Below are 20,921 nucleotides of genomic sequence, written 5' to 3' on the forward strand. Positions count from 1 at the left end.
CCAGCTCTTTTGCAGGGAGATGTGACCTTCCTTCCCGGGGCAGGGAGGTGCCTGGAACTGCTTGCCCTTGGCCCTCTGCCCGAGTCCTGCAGCTCCTCAAGGGGCAGGAACTCCTTACAGCGATGCTGCAGGTGGCTTGGTAAGCTTGTGGTGTGCTGCGTAGCTGCATGTGAGGAAGCTTGAGGCAAATAGGGGAATTACTTGTTGCTGAATATTCTAGGGGAGCCATCTACGGTGCAGGTTGGGAAGAGCTGGGGGACCAGTATGCAGAGGAGCTCGGCTGGACAGGCTTGGGAATACTCTGCTCAAGTATTAATGAATAAAATGCCTCTGTCCCTGGAGGGTGATGATGTTGAAAGATGCTTCTCTCCTGTCACTGCTGCATGGACTAATTAGATCCTTACACCCATGGGTGAGACCTGGAGTCAGTGTGGAATGCGGAGCCACCCCCTTGCAGCTCTACCACGTGTGCTGCTGGGCCGGCACCAGATGTGCTTGGGAGAGCTTGAAGGTTGTGATGTGCTGGTTCTTGAGCCTGCTGCCTCTCCTCAGCTGCGTGGCTGCTGCTGGAGCTCTGCGGGGGGGCACAGCTACGCCCGCTGTGCGATTGTCCCTGGGCTGGGCTTGCCCGTGGCTTGCAGGGTTGGGGCTCTGAAAGCTCTGCTGAGTAGCTGCAAATAAAGTTGTCTGTGTGAACAGCCTTGGCTCATGCGGGCTTCATCCTCTATCTGGGGTCTTGGTGCCTTTTGCTCATGCTGGATTTTCTTAAAATCCTGGAAGCAGGAAGGGGCTTGAGTGGTTTGGTGACTGAGTTCCTGACATCTGGCTGGAGCATGGGCTGTGGTGGCCTCAGGTGGGATCAGCTCGCCTGGTGTGCAGCGGGTGCTGCTTGTCTCCGTTGCCTGCAAGGAGCTTGTGTGCAAGAGGAGCTTGGGACCTCTGTGGGGCGTCCCAGGTCTCATTGCTTCTGGTGTGGTTTGGACTGGTGCTGCTGGTTTCTGCAGGCAGCAAGGAACAGACCTGTTGGAGAAGCGCTTCCCTAATCCCAAATCTGAACAATCTTGTGAACACAACGCAAGATGCTGTTGCCATCTGCTGGCTTCTTTTCCTTGGTTCTTGGTTGATGGCTTCATTTCTGGCTCCTTCCAGGACTGGCTCTCCGTCGCTGTGAAGGAGCCTGTGATGTCCTAAGTGGTGTCTCATGCTGCTGAGCTCGGGGGGCTCGTGGCTGGGGACCTGTGGCTAGCTGCAGAGGTGTGCAGCAGGGCTTTGTGGAGCAGATGCCACCTTGCTGTGGGGAAGGGCTGTCTGAGCTCCCAGCAGCTTTAGCACAAACAGGCGTGCCTGCCTGCATACCTGCTGCCTGCCCGGACCTGAGCGCGGGTGGTTACAAGATGCCTGGGAATGGGCTTCCACCCTCTGTGCTGCTGGGATCTCACAGGGGGCTCCAGCAGCCCCTTTTCAGGGTGGGTGGGGGGGAAGTGGGGCACCCTACACCCAGCCAAGCTGTCTTCCCATTCAGCAGCACTGGCCACCGAGTGAGGGGCTGTGGAGCTGGTGCAGATGCTGTCAGCATGAGGAGGGAGCTGCCTCTGCTCCCTGCAGGTGAGTGGGGCTGCCTCTCCCCACTTGGCAGATTCCTGCATCCCCCCCCCCAAAGCAGCAGTGCTCACAGTTCCCTTCCCTCCCTCTGGGTCCGTGGTGGGCCCCATTCTGTGCTGCCCTGAGGCAGCAGGGGAGGTTCTTCCCTCTCTGTGCATCCAGATCCTCTGGCATCAAGAGCTGAGACCAGGGCCCAGCCTTCCCATCAGTCAACACCAAGAGAGCACAAGCAGGTTCTATGCAAAAGTATTTTTATTGAATACAAAAACATTCCAGTTTAGTGAAAAAAATGACATCATCGCTGATGGAGCTTGTTTGGGCTAAAACCCGAGACTTGCTGCTGTCTGTACTGGTCCCGCCGTGGGCCGTTGGTTCCCTTCCCATTACACCCGGGCTTTGTTGGCGGCTCCATCCTCGGAGGCTGGTCCAGGCTGCGGGGCTGCGGGGCTGACCTGGATGGGCACGTTCCTCTCCGGGGCGGCCGGCAGGGCCAGCTTGGGGGCCTCGATGCGGAGCTGCCCCTCCTTGGACAGGGAGCAGGTCAGCGCCTCGGCGTCCACCTCCTCGGGCACGTCCCACTCCCGCTTCAGCACCTCGTACTTGTAGGAGAAGGAGCCCTTCTCATCGACGTTCTGCGTCTCCTTCTGCCCCACCAGCACCACCTTCCTGCCCACCACCTTCACCGACAGCTGCTCGGGAGCGAAGTTCTTGACGTCTTGGCAGACGGAGAAGCCCTCGCCGGAGCCCTGGGTCAGGGTCGTGCTGGTGCTCGGGGCTCGCTCCATGACAGCGGCTCCTTGGCTGCTCAGGAGCTGCTCGAAGCTGCTCATGAACTCCCGAGCTTTCTCCATCTCCTGCTGCAGCTCAGTGAAGATGGTCTCTGCGTGCGGCCAGAGGGTCCTCACTGTGCCCAGGCGGCTGGCCAGGGAGCTGGAGGCAAATGGTGCGAGGTGCATGCGGCAAAGCATCTCTGCTGCTGTTGCTGCTGTTGCTGCTGCTGCTGCTGCTGCTGCTGCTGCTGCTGCTGCTGCTGCTGCTGCTGCTGCTGCTGCTGTCCCGTCTCCAGTGAGCTGGGAACACTCTGCCTCGGCACTGCCGCCTGTGGCTTTTATTCCCCTTCCCGGGAGGAGTGGCCTCATCCTGTACAGCACGTCATCCTCTGGCGAAGAGTTCAGCTCTTTCCAGCCCATTCCAGCTCATTCTTCTTACTCATCCATGAGGAGAGGCACCTCTTACGTCGTGCCCGGCATACCTTCGCCCTTAGTCTTGCAGCTCTGCTCTCCTGGCTTATAATTAGCAGCATCACCTCAGGCTCCGAACGGGATGCCTGAGACACCCCTGCCAAAAATCTGTGGCCTTTCTGCTTCCCAGGCAGGCAGCGGGGCTGGGCTCCTCCCTGCCTTCCCCTGCCTTGCCTGTGGCCTGTTCCCTCCCTACCTGTAGGCAGGAGACCCCCTCTGCCCCCTGCCCCCTTTTCAGGCCCCTCAGCTGCTGGAGGGACACCAGAACCCAGCCCGTGGTCCCCTCCCCAGGCAGGGTGCACAGGCGAGGTGCTGACGGGCCAGGATGGGATAGCGGCCAGCCTCAGCGATGTGGGGGGGGTGGGGGGGGGTGGGGGGGCTGGAAAGTGCGAGAGGCATCTGGCAGCGGGTGACGTATGAACACATTGTTTATAAGGTGGCACCATCCTTACACTGCTGGCACAGCGTGACCTGCAGCCTGCCGAGCCCCCGGGCGCAGGGGCCAGGGAGGGCTTTGCTGACCCCCGGCTGGGGGTCCCGCAGGCGTTGCTACATCACGGTGGCTCTGCAGAAACATGAGCTCCCAGCGGTGACCGCAGCTCCCTATTTGCGGCATGTGACGCGTCCCCAGAAGCAGGCGCTGCTATTTTGGCTGGTGGATGATCAGTCTCTCAAAAATAGGCGATGGCTCCAGGAGGGTGCGTGGGGAGAGAGCGTTCTGGAAGGGGCACACCCCTGGGCAAGGGAGGATAAAACCTGCCGCTCCCCAGCCCCGGCTCAGCACCGCTCCAGTCCCTGCACAGAGCAGAGCCGCAGCGCACACCGGGAGCACACACCAGCAGAGATGCTTTGCCGCCTGCACTTCATGCCGCCCACGTCCAGCTCGCTGTTCCCATGGCTGGGACCCATCCGCACTCTCTGGCCACATCCAGGCACCCTCTTCGCTGAGCTGGAGCGGGAGCTGCGGCTGGAGATGGAGAGGGCTCGGGAGTTCATGAGCAGCTTCGAGCAGTTCCTGAGCAGTGGGAGCAGCCCCAGCCGACTCAGCATCGCTGCGGAGCGAGCCCCGAGCACCAGCGCAGCCCTGACCCAGGGCTCCAGTGAGGGCTTCTCCGTCTGCCAGGACGTGAAGGACTTTACGCCCGAGCAGCTGTCGGTGAAGGTGGTGGGCAGGAAGGTGGTGCTGGTGGGGCAGAAGGAGTCGCAGAGCACGGATGAGAAGGGCTCCTTCTCCTACAAGTACGAGGTGCTGAAGCGGGAGTGGGACGTGCCCGAGGAGGTGGACGCCGAGGCGCTGACCTGCTCCCTGTCCAAGGAGGGGCAGCTCCGCATCGAGGCCCCCAAGCTGGCCCTGCCGGCCGCCCCGGAGAGGAACGTGCCCATCCAGATGGGGCCAGCAGTGGCCCAGCCGACAGCCAGCACCGACGACGGAGCCGAGCGGGCCAAGGCGTGATGGGGAGCGGCACGGGGCCGGGCTGAGCCCGGCTGCCAGGGCAGCTGCTGGCCGCAGAGCGGGGCTGCGCGCTGGCCCGGTGAGGGGAGTTTCTGCACAAAATATGTAGCTTTTTTGATATGTAATAAATATTCCTGACTTTTATTTGCACGGTTTCTGTGTTTGCTGGTCTCGCCTGGCCCCCTGTGCTTGCCATGCTGCTGGCTGTGCCCCTGCAGGACGATGGCAGCCCGGGGAGCCGGGCTGTGCTGGCAGGGGGCAGGTCCCTGGCAGCTCCCCCAGCCCAGCCGTGGCAGAGGAGGTTGGCTGAGGGGCTGCAGCACATGCACTGTGCTGAGCATCCCCCCGGGGGGGCACCGAGCATCCCCCCGAGGGGACCCCCAGCATCCTCCTGAGGGGGCCCCGAGCTCCCGAGGCAGCCTTTGGCCCCCAGACACCCATTTTCGGGATGGTGCTGGCACACTCCCGTGCGGTACCCGTGCCGTGCCGTGCCGTGCCGCCCCCTCCATTGCTCGCACCTTCCAGGCGCTGCGCTCTTCTCCGCGGCCCTTCGGCGGCAAGTGGGCGTGGCCTCCCATAAATGGGCAGGAGGGGGCGGGCCCACAGCACACAGCGGAGGTGATCGTGCCGGACTGGGCGGGGCTTCACGCCACATTTGGCGAAAAAGGCGGGGCCTCGCGCCATATTTGGCAGAGGCTGCGGCGGAGAGGCGCGCCTCCCCGCGCCGAGCACCGCCGAACCGGGCACGGTACCGGTTGCGGTACCGGAGGGGGGAACTTCTCTAGGCAGCGATGGCCCCGCGCCGCCGGCACGGCCCCGCGAGGGGCTCTCGGGGTGGTTGGTCCCCGTGGAGCCCGGACCTCGATCTCTCCGTGGCGGGTTCACGCCGCCCGCGGCCTCGGTGGGAGTTCCGCTCCCGCTCGGGGCTGCAGGCGGCTAGATCCGGCCCCGGGAGCACCGGACCCACCCCCCCGCCGCTACGGACTACCGATCCCGGCGTGCCTGGCGCGCAGGCGCAGTGAGCGCGGGGCGCACGCCGGGCCCGGCATGGCGGAGCCGGAGGCCGCGCAGCCCGGGCGGCCCCCGCCGGCTCCGGGGGCGGCGGCGGCGGGGAGCGGCGGGGCGGGGAGCGGAGCGGCGGGGGCGGCGGCGGGGGGAGCGGGGACCAGCGACCCGGCGCGGCCCGGGCTGAGCCAGCAGCAGCGGGCGAGCCAGCGCAAGGCGCAGGTGCGCGGGTTCCCCCGCGGCAAGAAGCTGGAGAAGCTGGGGGTCTTCTCGGCCTGCAAGGTGGGCTGGGGGCACCGGGCCCTGCATGGGCGAGGTGCGGGGGGGTACAAGGATGTGCGTGGGTGTGGGTGCATGGGCAGGGGTGCAGGAGGAGGGTGCAAGGCTGTGTATGAGTGGGGGTGCAGGAGGGAGGTACGAGGGTGCGCATTGGTGGAGGGGTGCAGGAGCAGGGCGCAGGAGGGGGGTGCAAGCATGTGCATGGGTGAGGGTGCAGGAGTGGGGTGCGGGGGGTGCATGGATGTGCATGGGTGGGGGGATGCAGGAGTGGGGTGTGAGGATGTGCATGGGTGGGGGATGCAGGAGTGGGGTGCGAGGATGTGCATGGGTGGGGGATGCAGGAGTGGGGTGCGAGGATGTGCATGGGTGGGGGATGCAGGAGTGGGGTGCGAGGATGTGCATGGGTGGGGGATGCAGGAGTGGGGTGCGAGGATGTGCATGGGTGGGGGATGCAGGAGTGGGGTGCGAGGATGTGCAGGGGGTGCAGGATGGGGGTGCTGAGCTGTGCATGGGGTACAGGAAGGAGATGCTAGGCTGTGCATGGGTGGGGGTGCAGGAGGAGTGCTGCGTTGTGTAAGGGAGATGCAAGGACATCCATGAGCCTGGGATGCAGGATCCTGGGGCTGCATGCAGGGGAACTGTGAGAGTGTTAGGGTGCAGGTTTATGCAGGATGGGTGCTGGGGAAAGCTGGGGTGGATAAACTGGGATGGGTGGGACAGGCAGAGGCGACTCGTGGGGGGAATTGTTTGGCCAGAGAAGGTGGCAGCCTTGGCATGAGGCAATGCGTGGGCCGCTGCGTGACGGCCTCTGCCATCCCTCATCCCAGGCCAATGACGCCTGCAAGTGCAACGGCTGGAAGAACCCCAACCCTCCCACTGCCCCCCGCATGGACCTGCAGCAGCCGGTGACCAACCTGAGCGAGCCCTGCCGGAGCTGCAGCCATGCGCTGGGTAACACCACCATGGGGCACCTGGGACCACCGCCCCCTGCCCCAGGAACCCCCCTCCCCCAGGGAGGGGTGGTGATGCTGACCCCTCCAGTCTCACTGTGGTGTGGTTGTCTCTCTGCTGCAGCGGACCATGTGTCCCACCTGGAGAACGTTTCGGAGGAGGAGATCAACCGGTTGCTGGGCATGGTGGTGGATGTGGAAAACCTCTTTATGTCGGTGCACAAGGAGGAGGACACAGACACCAAGCAGGTGTATTTCTACCTGTTCAAGGTGCGTCTGGGGCTGGGCACGTCTCTGCACCGCGATGCTGCAGGGCAGGGGCTGCTGTCCCACTGCTCGTCCTCTGTCTGCTCCGCTGGCAGCCAGCCCACCAGCCCAGCCAGAGAGCTGGAACGCTTACCCTGTCCTGGGAGCGACTGCTCTCCCGGCCTCGAATTCCCCTGGGAGGAAGGTTTCCAGGGAAGGAACAGGCTGAGGTGGACGCCTGCACCTTCCTGGCTGTGTAAATGAGCACAGCCCCACGGCTGCCCTCTGCAGCCTCCACCGCTCGCTGTGTGCCTGGTTACGGGACTCCAGTAACCTGGTCCTCACTGTGTGCCTGGTCCTTGGGACTCCAGTAACCGTGTCCGACGGTGTCTCGCAGCTCCTGCGGAAGTGCATCCTGCAGATGAGCCAGCCTGTGGTCGAGGGGTCCCTGGGGAGCCCCCCCTTTGAGAAACCAAACATCGAACAGGTGAGGCTGCTGACTTGTCCTGTGTTTTGCTGCTCTTGTATGGCCCCCTCCCCCTTTGAGGGGCAGTGCTGAAGGGTCAGGTGCCCCTCCATTGCCCCTTCCTCTCCCCAGGGAGTCCTGAACTTCGTCCAGTACAAGTTCAGCCACTTGCCACCCAAGGAGCGGCAAACCATGTACGAGCTCTCCAAGATGTTCCTGCTCTGCCTCAACTACTGGAAGCTGGAGACACCGTCCCAGTTCCGGCAGCGCTCGCAGAACGATGATGTGGCCACCTACAAGGTCAACTACACAAGGTGAGAGTGGGAGGGGGTCTGAGCCAGACAGCATGGGGGTCTGCCCGCCCCTGCACCGGGCTGACCCTGACTCCCAGGGTCTTCTCCTCTCCCCACCTCTCCTGGGTTGCTGGTTTGTTATGAGAGCAGATGTCCGCTGGGGAGACTGCTTCCAAATAACATCAGCCGTGACCCCCCCATGCTTGCCCTCTTCCTCTCTGCTTCCAGCAGTGTTGTCCCAGGCGGGATGCGGATGCTCTGGGGTTGCTGGTCCCAGCCCTGATACTGGAGTGCATCCTTATCTCCTAGGTGGCTGTGCTACTGCCATGTTCCGCAGAGCTGTGACAGCCTTCCCCGCTACGAGACCACCCACGTCTTTGGGCGCAGCCTCCTCAAGTCCATCTTTACGGTCACCCGCCGGCAGCTGCTGGAGAAGTTCCGGGTGGAGAAGGACAAGCTGGTGCCGGAGAAGCGGACACTGATTCTCACCCACTTCCCCAAGTAGGTACCCAGTGCGGGGATAGCTGCATCACTGGGGAGGCTCTCCTCCCTCGGGGCACTCGCCCACCGAGTGTGGCTGCTGTGCTGCCCCCTGCCAGGTTCCTGTCCATGCTGGAGGAGGAGATCTATGGCGAGAACTCTCCGATCTGGGAGGCTGATTTCACCGTGCCAGCCGCAGAGGGTGCCCAGCTGGTGTCTCGCCCAGGTATCTCAGGGAGCAGCACCCCCCAGCTTTCAGGGAGCTGTAGGGTGAAGGACTGAGGTGTGGGTGAGCCTTGGCTGGTGGCTGGGCTGTCGCAGTGTGATGAGCTGCTTCCTGGCAGTCACGGGCACCACTGGTCTCTTCCAGCTGCGGTCAGCACCGTTACAGTGCCCACCACTCCACTCTTCAGCAAGAAGCTCAGCAACAGCAGCTCTGCTGCGAGCATGGATGCCAGCACCCCAGAGCCCCTGCCAGGTAGGGCCGGTGTGAGCCTGGCACTGGGGAAACTGGGACCTCCCTTGGTCCCTCCCGGTGCTGGATGTGCTGCTGTGCTCCCCAGGGGAGAAGCGGAAGCTGCCCGAGAGCCTGACACTGGAAGATGCCAAGCGGATCCGTGTCATGGGAGACATCCCCATGGAGCTGGTGAACGAGGTGATGCTGACCATCACGGACCCTGCTGCCATGCTGGGCCCCGAGGTATGGGGTGGGGGATGCTGAGGTGGCATCGGTGCTTTCCAGGGCCCGCAGAGCTGCTTTCCTCATGTGCCCCTGGCTGGGCTTCCCCCACGGTGGGTATGTGCCAGTCAACCCCCCTGCACTCCCCGCCCCAGACCAGCCTGCTGTCGGCAAACGCGGCGCGGGATGAGACGGCTCGGCTGGAGGAGCGCCGCGGCATCATCGAGTTCCATGTCATCGGCAACTCGCTCTCACAGAAGTCCAACAAGAAGATCCTGATGTGGCTGGTGGGCTTGCAGAACGTCTTCTCACACCAGCTACCACGCATGCCCAAGGAGTACATCACTCGCCTTGTCTTTGACCCGTGCGTGGCTGGGGGGCATGGGGGACAGGGACACGGTGTGGGGGGGCTCCCCTCTCACCCTTGGCCACGGTTCTGGCAGGAAGCACAAGACCCTGGCACTGATCAAGGACGGCCGAGTGATCGGGGGGATCTGCTTCCGCATGTTCCCCACCCAGGGCTTCACGGAGATAGTCTTCTGTGCCGTCACATCCAACGAGCAAGTGAAGGTGAGAGTGTGGGGAGGTGGGTGGTGGTCATGGCCGTGGGGGTCCCTGGCAGCCCAGCATCGTGGCTGCAGGGTGGTGGGTGGGGGCTCTTGGGGGCAGGATGGTCTCACTGTAGCTGGGAGGACCCAGGGGTGTCCCAGCCCCTTGGGTAGCCGGACCCACTCAGCGCTGGCCAGCCCCGAGCAGCTGCCTGTGTCAGTGGGTGGGAGGGGGTCACGTGTGCCGACTTGGGCTGCCTGGGGGGCATTGGGGGGGGTCCCTGTCTCACGGTGGCTTCCCCAGGGCTACGGGACGCACCTGATGAACCACCTGAAGGAGTACCACATCAAGCACAACATCCTCTACTTCCTCACCTACGCGGATGAGTACGCCATTGGCTACTTCAAGAAGCAGGTGGGCTCCTTCCTCCAGGGCAGCTCCTATCGCCCCCCCCCCTGCCTGTCAGCCCCCTCCCACCTGCCCCCTCCCTTCTAGGGCTTTTCCAAGGACATCAAGGTCCCCAAGAGCCGCTACCTGGGCTATATCAAGGACTACGAGGGGGCGACCCTGATGGAGTGTGAGCTGAACCCCCGCATCCCCTACACTGAGCTCTCCCACATCATCAAGAAGCAGAAGGAGGTACAGTGGGTGGGTGGGGGGGTGCTCTGCCTGCTCTGGCCCCTGCCAGCTGCCCCCCGAAGGCAGGGGAGGGGTCCGGAGCATCCTGCAGTCCCTGCTCACCTCCCTGCTTCCAACCCCCCCTTCCCACTGCAGATCATCAAGAAGCTGATAGAGAGGAAGCAAGCGCAGATCCGCAAGGTCTATCCCGGCCTGACCTGCTTCAAGGAGGGCGTGCGGCAGATCCCCATCGAGAGCGTCCCCGGCATCCGTGAGTCCCCCCGGCTTCTGCTGGGGAGGGGCTGGCAGGCAGGAGGGCTCCGTCCTCCCTCGCCCGCGGGCCTGGGGCAGCTGTGGTGATGTTGATGCTTGTCTTCCAGGAGAAACGGGATGGAAACCACTGGGGAAGGAGAAGGGGTGAGTGCTGCGTGGTGGGATGGATGGGGCTCGGCTCAGGCTGCTCCTCACTCCTGGTCTGGGATGGGGAGGTGGGGATGGGGAGAGGCTGCCCACCCTTGGGCTGATGGTTTTGTCCTGCAGAAAAGAGCTGAAGGACCCGGACCAGCTCTACAACACCCTGAAGAACCTCCTGGCCCAGATCAAGGTGCGGGCAGGAGGGGACCCTCTGCTCTGCGGTGCCCATCCCCCTGACAGCTCTCGGAGCTGCTTCCCCTGGGCCAGGCTGTCCTGGGCTCTGCCCTTGGGGGGGCAGAGGGGTGACCCAGGCGCAGGGGGAGCAGGACTCCTCTGTGCTGCTGCAGGCAGGTGCTGCGTGTGCTTTCTCCTGTAACCGGCCCCCCACCCTCTCCCCAGACCCACCCCAGCGCGTGGCCCTTCATGGAGCCTGTGAAGAAGTCGGAGGCGCCGGATTACTACGAAATCATCCGCTTCCCCATCGGTAGGTGGTTGTGCCCAGACCCCCGGGGCAGGATGGTGGGGAGAGGGCTGACGACACCCCCCCCCAACCCCCCATCACAGGGTCTGCTGGAGAGTCATGGTTGGGATGATGGGGTGCTGGGAGCCCTGGGGCAGTCCAGAAGAGAGAGGGATGAGCCAGGACCCTTGGTGTCCAGTTCCATGGCTGGGGGGGTGCAGAGGCTTGGGGAACCTGACCCTTCCCCACCCCCAGACCTGAAGACCATGACAGAGCGCCTGAAGAACCGCTACTACGTCACCAAGAAGCTGTTCATCGCCGACCTGCAGCGCATCATCACCAACTGCCGCGAGTACAACCCGCCTGACAGCGACTACTGCAAGTGTGCCAACACCCTGGAGAAGTTCTTCTACTTCAAGCTCAAGGAGGGGGGGCTCATCGACAAGTAGGGGAGCTGGCCTGGACCCGCCTTGGCCACCAGCCCCACCACGGGAGGGACGGGGCTGCCTGTGGGACCCAGCCCTGCTGCATGGGCAGGGGCTGCTGGAGGGGTTATTGCTGCTGAGCAGCCTGGGGGAGCTGGCCCTTCCTTCTGGGGGGGCGAGGGGGCTGGGGGGTGCCTGGTGCTCTTATCCCCGAGCTGTTGGCTGTCTGTCCTGGGGGCTGTTAGCAGCGGGGCTGGAGCCACCTCATCAGGATCTGCCCAGGGCAGGGGCAGCGTTGAGTTCCTGCCTCTCCCAGGGGGCTGGGACCCCCACCCTGCCCAGCACCGGCGCTTCTCTCCTCCCCAGGGTCGTGCCTTCTGCCCTGGCTCTCGGTGATGGGGCAGGGGCACACAAGTGCTTTGGTTTTCTTCTCCCGTCCACACACAGGCAGCTTCTGCCCCTCGTATTGAATGTACGGCAGGGCTCAGCCCTGCCCGCCCCGGGCTGGGGGCAGGGATGCTGCTTGTCGTCCAGGGTCCTGCTTGGGAGGGGGTGCTCTGCCCTTGCACCCCCCAGCTCCTGCTGCCTCTATCAGCTCTTCCCTCCCCGTGAGGGCAGCTCTGCCTGCTCCTGCTGCCAGCCAGGCCTGCCCCTTGCGTGGCCAGGGGTTGGGGGGGTGCTGGCAGCCCTGGCTGCTGGGGCTGTGGGGTGCCTGGCGCTGCCGTGGTCCCTGCACCCCCTGCTCTGCCCCAGCCGGTAGCCAGCCTCTGCACTGGGGTGCAGGGATGGCTCCTGCCCACCACCTTCCCCCCCCTGCCCTCTCCTTGCGCCTCGTGAGCCGTGTTGCCATACCCCTTGGGTGCTGGGCTGGGGAGCGCCTGGCCCCAGCATTGGTTTGTCCCCCACTCTCGCTTGGTCCCTTGCTGCCTTGCCCCGTCCTCCCCCTGCTGTCATCACTGGGTGGGCACTGGTGATGCTCTGTGGCTCACTGGGGTGGGACCAGCCCCCTCCACACATCTCTGCCACCCATTCCACTTGACTGTTGGTTTTGTTTTGTTTTCTGGGTTGTTTTTTTTTTTTTGTTGTACGTTGTCTTTTTTTTTTTTTTTCTTTTTTTTTTTTAAATAAATGTCCTTGTGCAGACCTAGCTGCATCCTGGAGTCTGGCCCTGCAGCCTGGGTTGTGGGGGGTGTTTGAGGCAAGGGAGAGGGACAGGAGCAGCTCGGAGTGGAGAGCCCCCGGGCTGGGCGTACTGGGCTGAACTGGGGGGGCTGGGGAGCGGGGTTGGGGGGTGCTGCAGTGGGGCGGCTGTGGGAGCTCCCCGGTTTCTGTTTCGGTTTCTGCCCGTGGCTGGGGCTCCCGGAGGGGGGTTCACGAGCGGCTGGGCTCGGGCTGGCAGCGCGGCCGGCGGGGCCCCCCCTGGCTGGGGCTCCAGCGGGATGCGCCGCCCCCAGTTTCGTTTCCCAGCTGCGGCCGGCAGGGATGGAGCTGCGGGGGTACCAGCTGGAAGCGGTGGCCCCGGCCCTTGGGGGCTGCAACACCATCATCTGGCTGCCCACGGGTGCCGGCAAGACCCGCGCCGCCGTCTACGTCTGCCAGCAGCACCTGGAGAGCCGGGTGGGCGGCAGGGTGGCCGTGCTGGTCAACAAGGTGCCCCCCAACCCTGCCCTGGGGATCACTGGGTTGTGGTGCTGGGCTGGTGCTGAGCAGGGGGGTCTCTTGCGCGCAGGTGCATCTGGTGGACCAGCACGCCAAGAAGGAGTTCCATGCGCTGCAGGACACCTTCAGGGTGACGGCCATCAGTGGGGACAGCAGCCAGAAGTCCTTCTTCGCCTGCATGGTGAAGCAGAGCGACGTTGTCATCTGCACGGCCCAGATCCTGCACAACGCGCTGGTCAGCGAGGAGGAGGACATGCACGTGGAGCTGACAGGTGGGCACAGGACCCCAGGCGACGCTCTCCCCACGGCTGGGCTGGGCTGGGGGGCTCACCTCGCTCCCCTCTCTCACCCGGTGCAGATTTCTCACTGCTGGTGATAGACGAGTGTCACCACACGCAGAAGGAAGCCGTCTACAACAAAATCATGCTGAATTATCTCCAGCGCAAGCTCAGTGGGCAGCAGGATCTGCCACAGGTCCTGGGACTGACGGCATCCCCTGGCACCGGGGGGGGCAACCTCCTTTGAGGGGGCTGTAGAGCACATCCTGCAGGTGGGTCCTGTGCCCCCCATCCTGTGCCAAGACAGGGCACAGCGACCTGGCACAGCTTCCCCTGGGTGTAGCAGGGTGTTCCTCGGGGTGGGTGTTGATAAGCTGGGTGGCCCAGGGCAGATGTCCCTAAATTTACGGGGCTGCCAGCGAGCACCGTGTCACCCTGGGCTGCCGGGCTCAGGGCTGGAAGTGGGGTCTCGCCCTCAGATCTGCGCTAACCTGGACGTTGAGAAAATCGCGTCGGCGCAGGAGGAGGCGCAGCACCTGCAGAGCCACGTCCCCCAGCCCACGAAGCAGTATGACCTGTGCCAAGAGAGAGCGCAGGTGAGGGCAGCTGTAGGGGCTGGAAGACGAGACCCCCAAGCCCTGCTGAGCTGGGGGGCTGCGTCCCCCTGTCTGCTTAGCTCATGCCAGTGCGAGGAATTGGTTGATCCAGAGCTTTGGTGCAGAGGGATCCAATAACCATCTGGGTGCTGCCACGCAAACAAGCCCCCAACCCCAGCCCAGGCACTCTGGGCTGTGCCTCCGAGACCATGCAGAACAGTGTTTCCAGTTCCTCGGGTCCTGAGCCCCTCTCTGCTCCCAGGACCCCTTTGGTGAGCAGCTGAAGGAGATGATGGAGCAGATCCAGCAGTACATGGAGATGCCTGGCCTGCCTCAGGACTTCGGCACGCAGATTTACGAGCAGCACATCGTGGAGCTGGAGAAGAGAGGTGAGGAGGCGGCAGGGCGGGTGCAGCAGGGCAGAGCTGGCAGCCACGGGGACATGCCGTGACCATGGCACACCCGGCCCTTGCCAGGCGCCGAGACCTTTTGTCGCAAGATGCGGGTGTGTGCACTGCACTTGCGCAAGTACAACGACGCGTTGCTGATCAACGACACGGTGCGGATGATCGACGCCTTCCAGTGCCTCCAGCAGTTCTATGCCACCGAGAGGGACACCAAGGACCCCACCGAACAGTTCCTCACTGCACTGTTTGAGGGTAACAGAGGGGCCTGGGCGGGGGGGTCGGTGCTGGCTGCATTCAGGGGGTGGGGGGCCCCCATGACACCCCGCTTGCCTGCACAGAGAACAGGGCGACCCTGCGGGCGCTCGCTGGGGACCAGCGCTATGAGAACCCCAGGCTGGGCAAGCTGGAGGAGATCCTGCAGGAACATTTCCAACCCCTGGGAACTTCTCGCGGCATCGTCTTCACCAAGACCCGGCAGAGTGCCCACAGCCTGCTCAGCTGGCTGCAGGACACGGCCGCGCTCTGCGGGCAGCACATCAGGGCCGCTGTCCTCACCGGCGCCGGCTACAGCAACCAGACCAGGCACATGACGCAGGTGAGTGGAGGGTGGGATGGAGCTGGACCGACCCTTCTCCGCACGCTTTGTGGGTGCTGCCCCGGGGCTCGGAGCCCTGCGCAGCTGCTGAAGCATCTCCCTCCTCTTCCCCCAGAACGAGCAGCAGGATGTGATCAACCTGTTCCGCAAGGGAGCCCTCAACCTGCTCTTCTCCACCAGCGTGGCTGAGGAGGGCCTGGATATCCCTGAGTGCAACATCGTGGTTCGCTATGGGCTGATGACCAATGAGATCGCCATGATGCAGGTACCTGCCTGGGCTCCCTCTGGCCACTCTGCCCAGATGCCCCAAAGCCACCAGGATGGGACACAGTCGCATCCCACAGCTGCTGGCAGCTCCCTGGGGGTGAACCCAGCCCCTGGCAGAGCATCTCCTTGGCAAGGCACGGAGGAGTGCACAGGGTGGATCCATCCCCACGGGTGGTGCGGTGGAGGCAGGGGGGGCCAGCCATGTCCCTCCTCTGCTGACTGCAGCATTTGGCACTTCTGCTGCAGGCCCGGGGCCGTGCCCGTGCCGAGAACAGTGTCTACTCCGTCCTCGCCAAAGCCAACAGCAGAGAGGTCTTCCGTGAGCTGCTCAACGAGGACCTCGTGGAGCTCATGGAGAGGGCCATCAGAGCAGTGCAAGCCATGCCTGAGCAGGAGTACCGCCTCAAGGTGAGCGCTGGGTGCTGCCCTGGGCACCAGGAGGGCCAGGCAGCTGCTGCCCGCGTCTGATGCTTGGGCACTGCCTTCTGCGCCCTGGTTTTGGCTGCCTGCTCTCCCCTTGGAGCAGCACCGGCTCCTGGGAGGGGGTAGCATCAGGTGCACAGGGCAGCGTGTGCCCACCCTGTCCTGTCTGTCCTGCCACGCAGCTTGCACTCTCTGGGACGGTGCATCTCTCTGTGGCTGTGTGTCTTGCCATGCCTGCCATCTGTCTGTGCCCGTAGCCCTGCCCTGACCTCTGCCCTCCCCCTCCGGGCCCTCTGCAGATCAGCGAGCTGCAGCGAATTGCTGTTGCCAGCTGGCTAATGAAGGAAGCCAGGATCAGTGAGAGGAGGCAGCTGCACGACCCGGACGCTGTTTACCTCTACTGCGTCAACTGCAACATGGCAGTGTGCCGCGGCAGCGACATCCGCACCGTGGAGGGCATGCACCACGTTAACATCAACCCCAACTTCGGGTAGGAGCTGGGCGCTGGCGGGGGGCGAGCGAGTGCAGACCAGCTGGCAGGCATCGCTTGCATGAGCTGCCCCACTTTCCCCCCAGGACGGGCAGGGGGTGGCAGCAGCTTGCTGCCAGCTTTTTCTTGGGGACAGTGGTCCAGGGAGATCGTGGGGGATTTGTGGACTTTGTGACTATGGGAGCACATGTGCTGCCCTATTTCTGTCCCCTGGACCATTGTCCTTAGAGTGTCTTTCGGTTCCTTGCAGGTTGTATTACAGAGTTTCCTCTGGGAAAATACAGTTCCAGCGGGCTTTCAAAGACTGGGAGCCCGGCTGTCGCATCATGTGCAGTGAGTGCAGCCAGGTGAGTGTGGCAACCCCCCGTGGCTGCAGCCCAGTTGGAACTGGAGGGACAGGAGGGGCTGTGCCTTGTTCCCCAGCTCCTGGCTGAGGGATGGAGCTGTATGTCCCTTTGACACGTGCCCGTGTGACGTGCCTGCTGCACATGCAGGACGTGGACACGGGCAGCTGTCTCCGAAGGGGATGTGACCTGGCAGCAAGGAGCTGCCTCCATCCCAGGGCTGTGTGGCCCTGCAGCCTGGGGCTGCTGCGCTGCAGGCTGCGTGACTGTCCCCTCCCTGCCCACACAGGAGTGGGGAATGGAGATGATCTACCGGCAGGTGAAGCTGCCCATCCTCTCCATCAAAAACTTCGTGGTGGAGACGCCGGCTGAGAAGAAGAAGTACAAGAAGTGGAGCAGTGTGACATTCCCCGTCAAGGAGTTTGACTATGTGGAGTACTGCTCTAGCATCCACGGCCAGCTCTTGTAGCACAGACTCTGCTCAGAAGACGACTATTCCCAGGCCGCTTTCTGGGACAGCAGGACCCTTCCCATCGCCCTCGGCGTGGGACCTTCCCTCCAGGCTCATGCAGTCAGTGCTCCCTTGTTCCTCGCTGGACTGATCTGCTGCAGCACATCCCTTGCTACAGCTGCAACTGCAGGGGGAGGCTTTGCTGCACCCATGCAGGCAGGATGAGACACTGGGATGGGAAAGCACTGGCAATCTTTCCCTGCTGGCAGCTGCTCCCCATGGCGCTGCGTTCCCCCTCCTGCCCTCCAGCACTGTGGGGCACGGGGGGTGTCTCCACAACCCTGCCAGGAGAACCAGCCATTTCACAGGGGCTCAGGACATGGCCCAGCGTTTCTCCGGCAGCCTCTGGTCCGCTTTGTGCTCCCGATGTCCCTCTATTAAAAACGGGTGTGCGCTGGGGCTGGGGGAAGTGTCGGCAGCTTCACTTGTGAGAGCCGGTGGGCTCCGTCTGGGACAGCCCTTGCACCCAGCCCGACCCCCCCATTGCCTGCGGGAGAGCCAGACCCCACCGCCCACCGTGGCAGCGCAGGGGTCCCCGGGGAGGCACCTGTGGGTGCCCCGGGTGGCTGCACACAGTGGACCCACCCGAGACCAAACCTCCCTGGGGCGCAGAATGAGCCCTAGCGCCTCCGGGGCGGCTCAGTCCTGCAGGACTCGCATGGAGCTGCGGGTGGGTTTGACCTTGGCAGAAATGCCCGGGGGTCCCTGCCCCGGCAGCTGGGGGGTCCCCGCGGGGCTCAGCTGGGGCCACCCCGGGCGCGCTGGGCTCGCCGGGCCCCTTCGAGCCGGGGATGCTGAGGGAGCGGCGGGGCCCCCAGAGCTCGGGGCCGGGGGGGTCGGGGCGGGGGGCTCGGCGTCCCTGCGGCCCGGCGGGGGTGCTGCAGCCCCGGCCCCGCCGTGCTCTCCCGCCGCCGGTCGCTAGAGGGAAGCCCCGGCCCGGCTGCGGGCAACGGGCGATGCCCGGGGAGCCGCGGGCGGGGGGCGCGGGGCAGCGGGCCCCGAGGGGGCCGTCCACGGGCGGGGGGGATGCTCAGCCCGTGCCGGGCGGGGGGCTGCGGCGCTCGCACCCGCCGCTCCGTGCGTGCCCCCTCCCCGCGGGACCCGGCCACGCGTGTGGGTGCCAGCCCGGGGGTCTCCCGCTCCGGTAAGCAACGCGGTGGCTCGGGGCGGGGGGGTTCGCGGTCCCTCCGTGCTCCCGGTGGGCGCCAGGAGCTCCCGCGGCGGGCGAGGGGCGGCTCGCAGCGGGGGCTGCAGGCGAGGGCACAGGGGTCACCAGCCTCCGGGCCCGGGGCTGGGGATGCTGCCGGCGGGGACCCTGGGCTGGGAGCCCCCTGCCACTCCTGCCTGGCTTTGGAGCAGCATCTTCTGCCCTAATGAGGCGTAGCCCAGTTTCAGGTGATTATCCCCCGGGGAAAACATCCAACCAAACTCTTGTTCATCAAAAACTGGGTAATGAGGCCGTTTGAGTTATTTGTAGCTCTCTGCGGGCTGGGATGGCTTCTCCAACCTCTCCCCAGGCAGGATCCCTCCTGCAGGGACCCCAGAGCGTTTTGCTAAGCTCAAATTGCCCTGGTTTGTGCTGGGAGAATCCAGGCTGTGCGTGAACTCGTGGGTGCCTGCAGCACTGGGTGGTGCGACCTCTCACCAGCCTAGATGGACCTGGCTGTCCGCTTTGGTGCCCCAAACCAGAATTTCTGCAATATTGACCCAAACTTGCCCATTTTTGAGCCTGACCCTGTGGGGTACAGGGCCAGGAGAACAGCACTCTGTGGGACTCTGTGGGTTTTTGCAAATGGGTCTGCATCCAGCCTCTGCTTGTTCCTCCCTCTGCATCCCTGCTTTAACGCCAGCCCATCTGGCTTCTCCTTCCCGGGGGCTCGGTCACCTTGGGTCTGGCGGCAGGGAGCAGCTGAGCTGCAGCTCTCAGTGCTGCGACCTTGGCCAGCGTCCTTCAGAGCCAGCGTCCTTCAGAGCCAGACTCGTGTGGCTGAGTCCCCAGGCTGCTCATGGCCAGGCCAGCCTGTGTGAGGGTGTGTGAGGGCTGTGCATTCCTGTGACCCCCGTTAGTCCACCCTGGCTGCCAGGGCAGCCTTCTCCAAGTGCGTGTTGTCGCTGCATCCCTCAGACCAGGGCAGAGGCAGTGGCTGCTCCCCTCTGATCAGCCATTCAGGTCACTCCCGCATCGATCAGGTCTGGCGTGTGCTGATAAACTGGCTTTGGAGCCCCAGGGGCTCAGGGAGGCTGAAAGTCCATGTTTGACCAGGTCTGTGTGTCGTGGAGCTGCCCGAGCGCAGCCCCAGCCCACTCCTGGCAGGCTCGCCCCCAGCACAGTGTCTTCTCTTGGCACCGCTCTTCCTCCTGCTGTGGGTCAGACCCCCAGCTGGGGGGCCCCCTACTCCCCCCACTCCTTGCACAGCCCGGGTCCCCCCGAGGGGGCTGCACCCTGCCCTGTGCCACCCCGCTCCCTCCTCCCTGCAGCACAGCGTGGCCGTGCCCCCACGGATGGAGACAGATGTACCTGACCCTTCAGGCAGTGCCAGGCAGGCTTGTCCTGGGATTAAACAAGCCTGAAGCCCCACTTCACTCCAATTGCCCTTTCAGTAGCCGGGCTGCTGGCCTGGTTCTTGTGCACTGACACATCCCTTGTCAATAACCTCTGGATTTAAGCCTGTGGCTTGGAGCATCTTTGCTTATCTCAGCTCCCCAAAGCACTTACGTTCCCGGCCGTCATAACTCCCTGCCTGTATGTGGAGACAGGCATCATTAGCCCCGCAGCAAACAGCTGCTGCGGCAAGTTTTGTTGGCGAAAGTGCGGCGAAGGTGTTTTCCACCTGCTCAGTTTTCCACCAGCTTCCCACAGGCTTCCAAGCCAGGACTTGGTGTGGAGATGGGCACAGCCCCAGGACCCAGCACCCCTCGTGCCTCCGGCAGCCGTGTGTGCTCACGGACCAAAGCAAGGGCAGCGCAACAACTTATTTTCATACAGCCCATTTCATTTCTCATCTGTGCATCAGAAAGCAACAATTCACCTTCCAATGCACCAGCTGAAGAGCTGAAAGCTCCAGGCTGCTTGGCAGCACCTCAGGTTGGCCCTTTCCTGAGGCTGGGTGTTTAGCAGAGACTTCTAGCTCAATCTGTTTAGCTTATCGAAAAGTAGCCTGAGATGTGACTTGATTACAGTGTGCAAGTACCTTCCCAGGGAGAAAACCGCTGGGTATTAAAGGGCTCTTTAACTGAGAGAGGAATAGTAAGAACCGAGGGCTTGGAGATCAAGTCAGACAAATTGAAACTCCAAGTCAGGTACAGGTCTGCAGCAAGGAGGGCGCAGAGCAGCTGGAGCAGGATCCTTGGGGCACCTGTCTCAAAGTGATGCCCTGGCTGGATCCCAGTTCCCCTGGGCTGGGGGTCCTGCCCTGGGGGGGCTGGCTCCATCCTGCCCCTGTAGCTCTGGCCCTGCGTGGACACCGGCTGAGGCAGCAGCAGGATGAGGCCGGTGGCATCATGGGGGATGGGGGCCTGAATTTTGCTTCCCAGGCACATCTAAAAATCTTGCTGTCGCATGGTAGCTCTGCCAGAGCCTGGAAGCAAGTCAGCCCCTGAGGTGACCTTTCCCGGGACAGCTGGAGCCTCCCTTTCTGTACCAGGGGAAATTCCAGCCTGGTGAAAACTGCTCGTCACGGAGGAACTCGATCCTGAAAACCAAAAACCCTCTCTCCACGCTGCTCCTAAGTCCCCCCCTCCTCTGCTGCTGGGAGCGCGTAGGAGCCCAAAAAGCGCATGGGGACGTCCTCGTCTTGTTCTGCTCCACCGTCCCCGCCACCAACAGCTGCATGTCTAACCATTCGGGAGTTAATCTTGACTGTTAGCATGTCAGGTTGCTGGTGGATTAAACAAGGGGATTAGCATCAAACAATTTCCCTCCCGCCCTGAGCAGGGAGACAGGAAATATAATCACTCTGGTTTTATTCTGCTTAGGCTAAAAAAGCTCCCTGGCATGTGGCTGGGCGATGCCAGCCGTGCCAGCGGCACAGAGAGGCACGTGCCCAGGGCATTGCGGGGGCAACCCTGCCTCTGCCGTGCATGGTCCCCCACCGGCACCATGATGGGGATGCCAAGACCAGGGGCTGGTCCCAGGGGGCTTGGGGAGGTGACCCTGCTGGGTGGCACTCATGTAAACCGCTGCAGCCCCGG

General features: G+C 63.7%; 4 protein-coding genes across 4 annotated transcripts; 3 read left to right on the forward strand and 1 right to left on the reverse strand.

The window, feature by feature from the left end:
- Positions 1-1,840: 1,840 nt before the first annotated feature.
- Positions 1,841-2,916, reverse strand: LOC130160375 (heat shock protein beta-11-like). The gene has a single exon (XM_056362763.1). The coding sequence runs from the start codon at positions 2,790-2,792 to the stop codon at positions 1,986-1,988; it is 807 nt and encodes a 268-aa protein (XP_056218738.1). The 5' UTR covers positions 2,793-2,916; the 3' UTR covers positions 1,841-1,985.
- A 374-nt stretch (positions 2,917-3,290) lies between these two features.
- LOC130160084 (heat shock protein 30C-like) lies at positions 3,291-4,440 on the forward strand. The gene has a single exon (XM_056362319.1). The coding sequence runs from the start codon at positions 3,688-3,690 to the stop codon at positions 4,294-4,296; it is 609 nt and encodes a 202-aa protein (XP_056218294.1). The 5' UTR covers positions 3,291-3,687; the 3' UTR covers positions 4,297-4,440.
- A 594-nt stretch (positions 4,441-5,034) lies between these two features.
- Positions 5,035-12,304, forward strand: KAT2A (lysine acetyltransferase 2A). The gene is made up of 18 exons (XM_056362475.1): positions 5,035-5,583; positions 6,408-6,531; positions 6,655-6,800; positions 7,174-7,263; positions 7,375-7,556; positions 7,845-8,036; positions 8,135-8,241; positions 8,386-8,493; positions 8,579-8,715; positions 8,850-9,058; positions 9,138-9,264; positions 9,547-9,657; positions 9,739-9,882; positions 10,018-10,132; positions 10,242-10,278; positions 10,402-10,465; positions 10,675-10,759; positions 10,991-12,304. The coding sequence occupies exons 1-18, from the start codon at positions 5,344-5,346 to the stop codon at positions 11,182-11,184; spliced, it is 2,412 nt and encodes an 803-aa protein (XP_056218450.1). The 5' UTR covers positions 5,035-5,343; the 3' UTR covers positions 11,185-12,304.
- Positions 12,305-12,596: 292 nt separating this feature from the next.
- On the forward strand, positions 12,597-17,129 carry DHX58 (DExH-box helicase 58). Its single transcript, XM_056362476.1, is given in 13 exon segments — positions 12,597-12,810; positions 12,890-13,091; positions 13,178-13,323; positions 13,325-13,369; positions 13,577-13,693; positions 13,956-14,082; positions 14,170-14,352; positions 14,439-14,695; positions 14,811-14,960; positions 15,209-15,370; positions 15,685-15,875; positions 16,126-16,222; positions 16,509-17,129. Coding segments are annotated over 13 exon segments (2,025 nt in total). The 5' UTR covers positions 12,597-12,642; the 3' UTR covers positions 16,689-17,129.
- The last annotated feature ends 3,792 nt before the right edge of the window (positions 17,130-20,921 follow it).

This window comes from Falco biarmicus, chromosome 17, assembly GCF_023638135.1.
Source record: "Falco biarmicus isolate bFalBia1 chromosome 17, bFalBia1.pri, whole genome shotgun sequence".
NCBI lineage: Eukaryota > Metazoa > Chordata > Aves > Falconiformes > Falconidae > Falco > Falco biarmicus.

Coding starts and splice junctions, on each gene's coding strand:
- KAT2A (XM_056362475.1), top strand. CDS start 5,344: ATGGCGGAGCCGGAGGCCGCGCAGCCCGGGCGGCCCCCGCCGGCTCCG. Junction 6,532..6,654: donor GAGCTGCAGCCATGCGCTGG/GTAACACCACCA, acceptor TCTCTGCTGCAG/CGGACCATGTGTCCCACCTG. Junction 8,494..8,578: donor CACCCCAGAGCCCCTGCCAG/GTAGGGCCGGTG, acceptor TGTGCTCCCCAG/GGGAGAAGCGGAAGCTGCCC.
- LOC130160084 (XM_056362319.1), top strand. CDS start 3,688: ATGCTTTGCCGCCTGCACTTCATGCCGCCCACGTCCAGCTCGCTGTTC.
- LOC130160375 (XM_056362763.1), bottom strand. CDS start 2,792: ATGGGCTGGAAAGAGCTGAACTCTTCGCCAGAGGATGACGTGCTGTAC.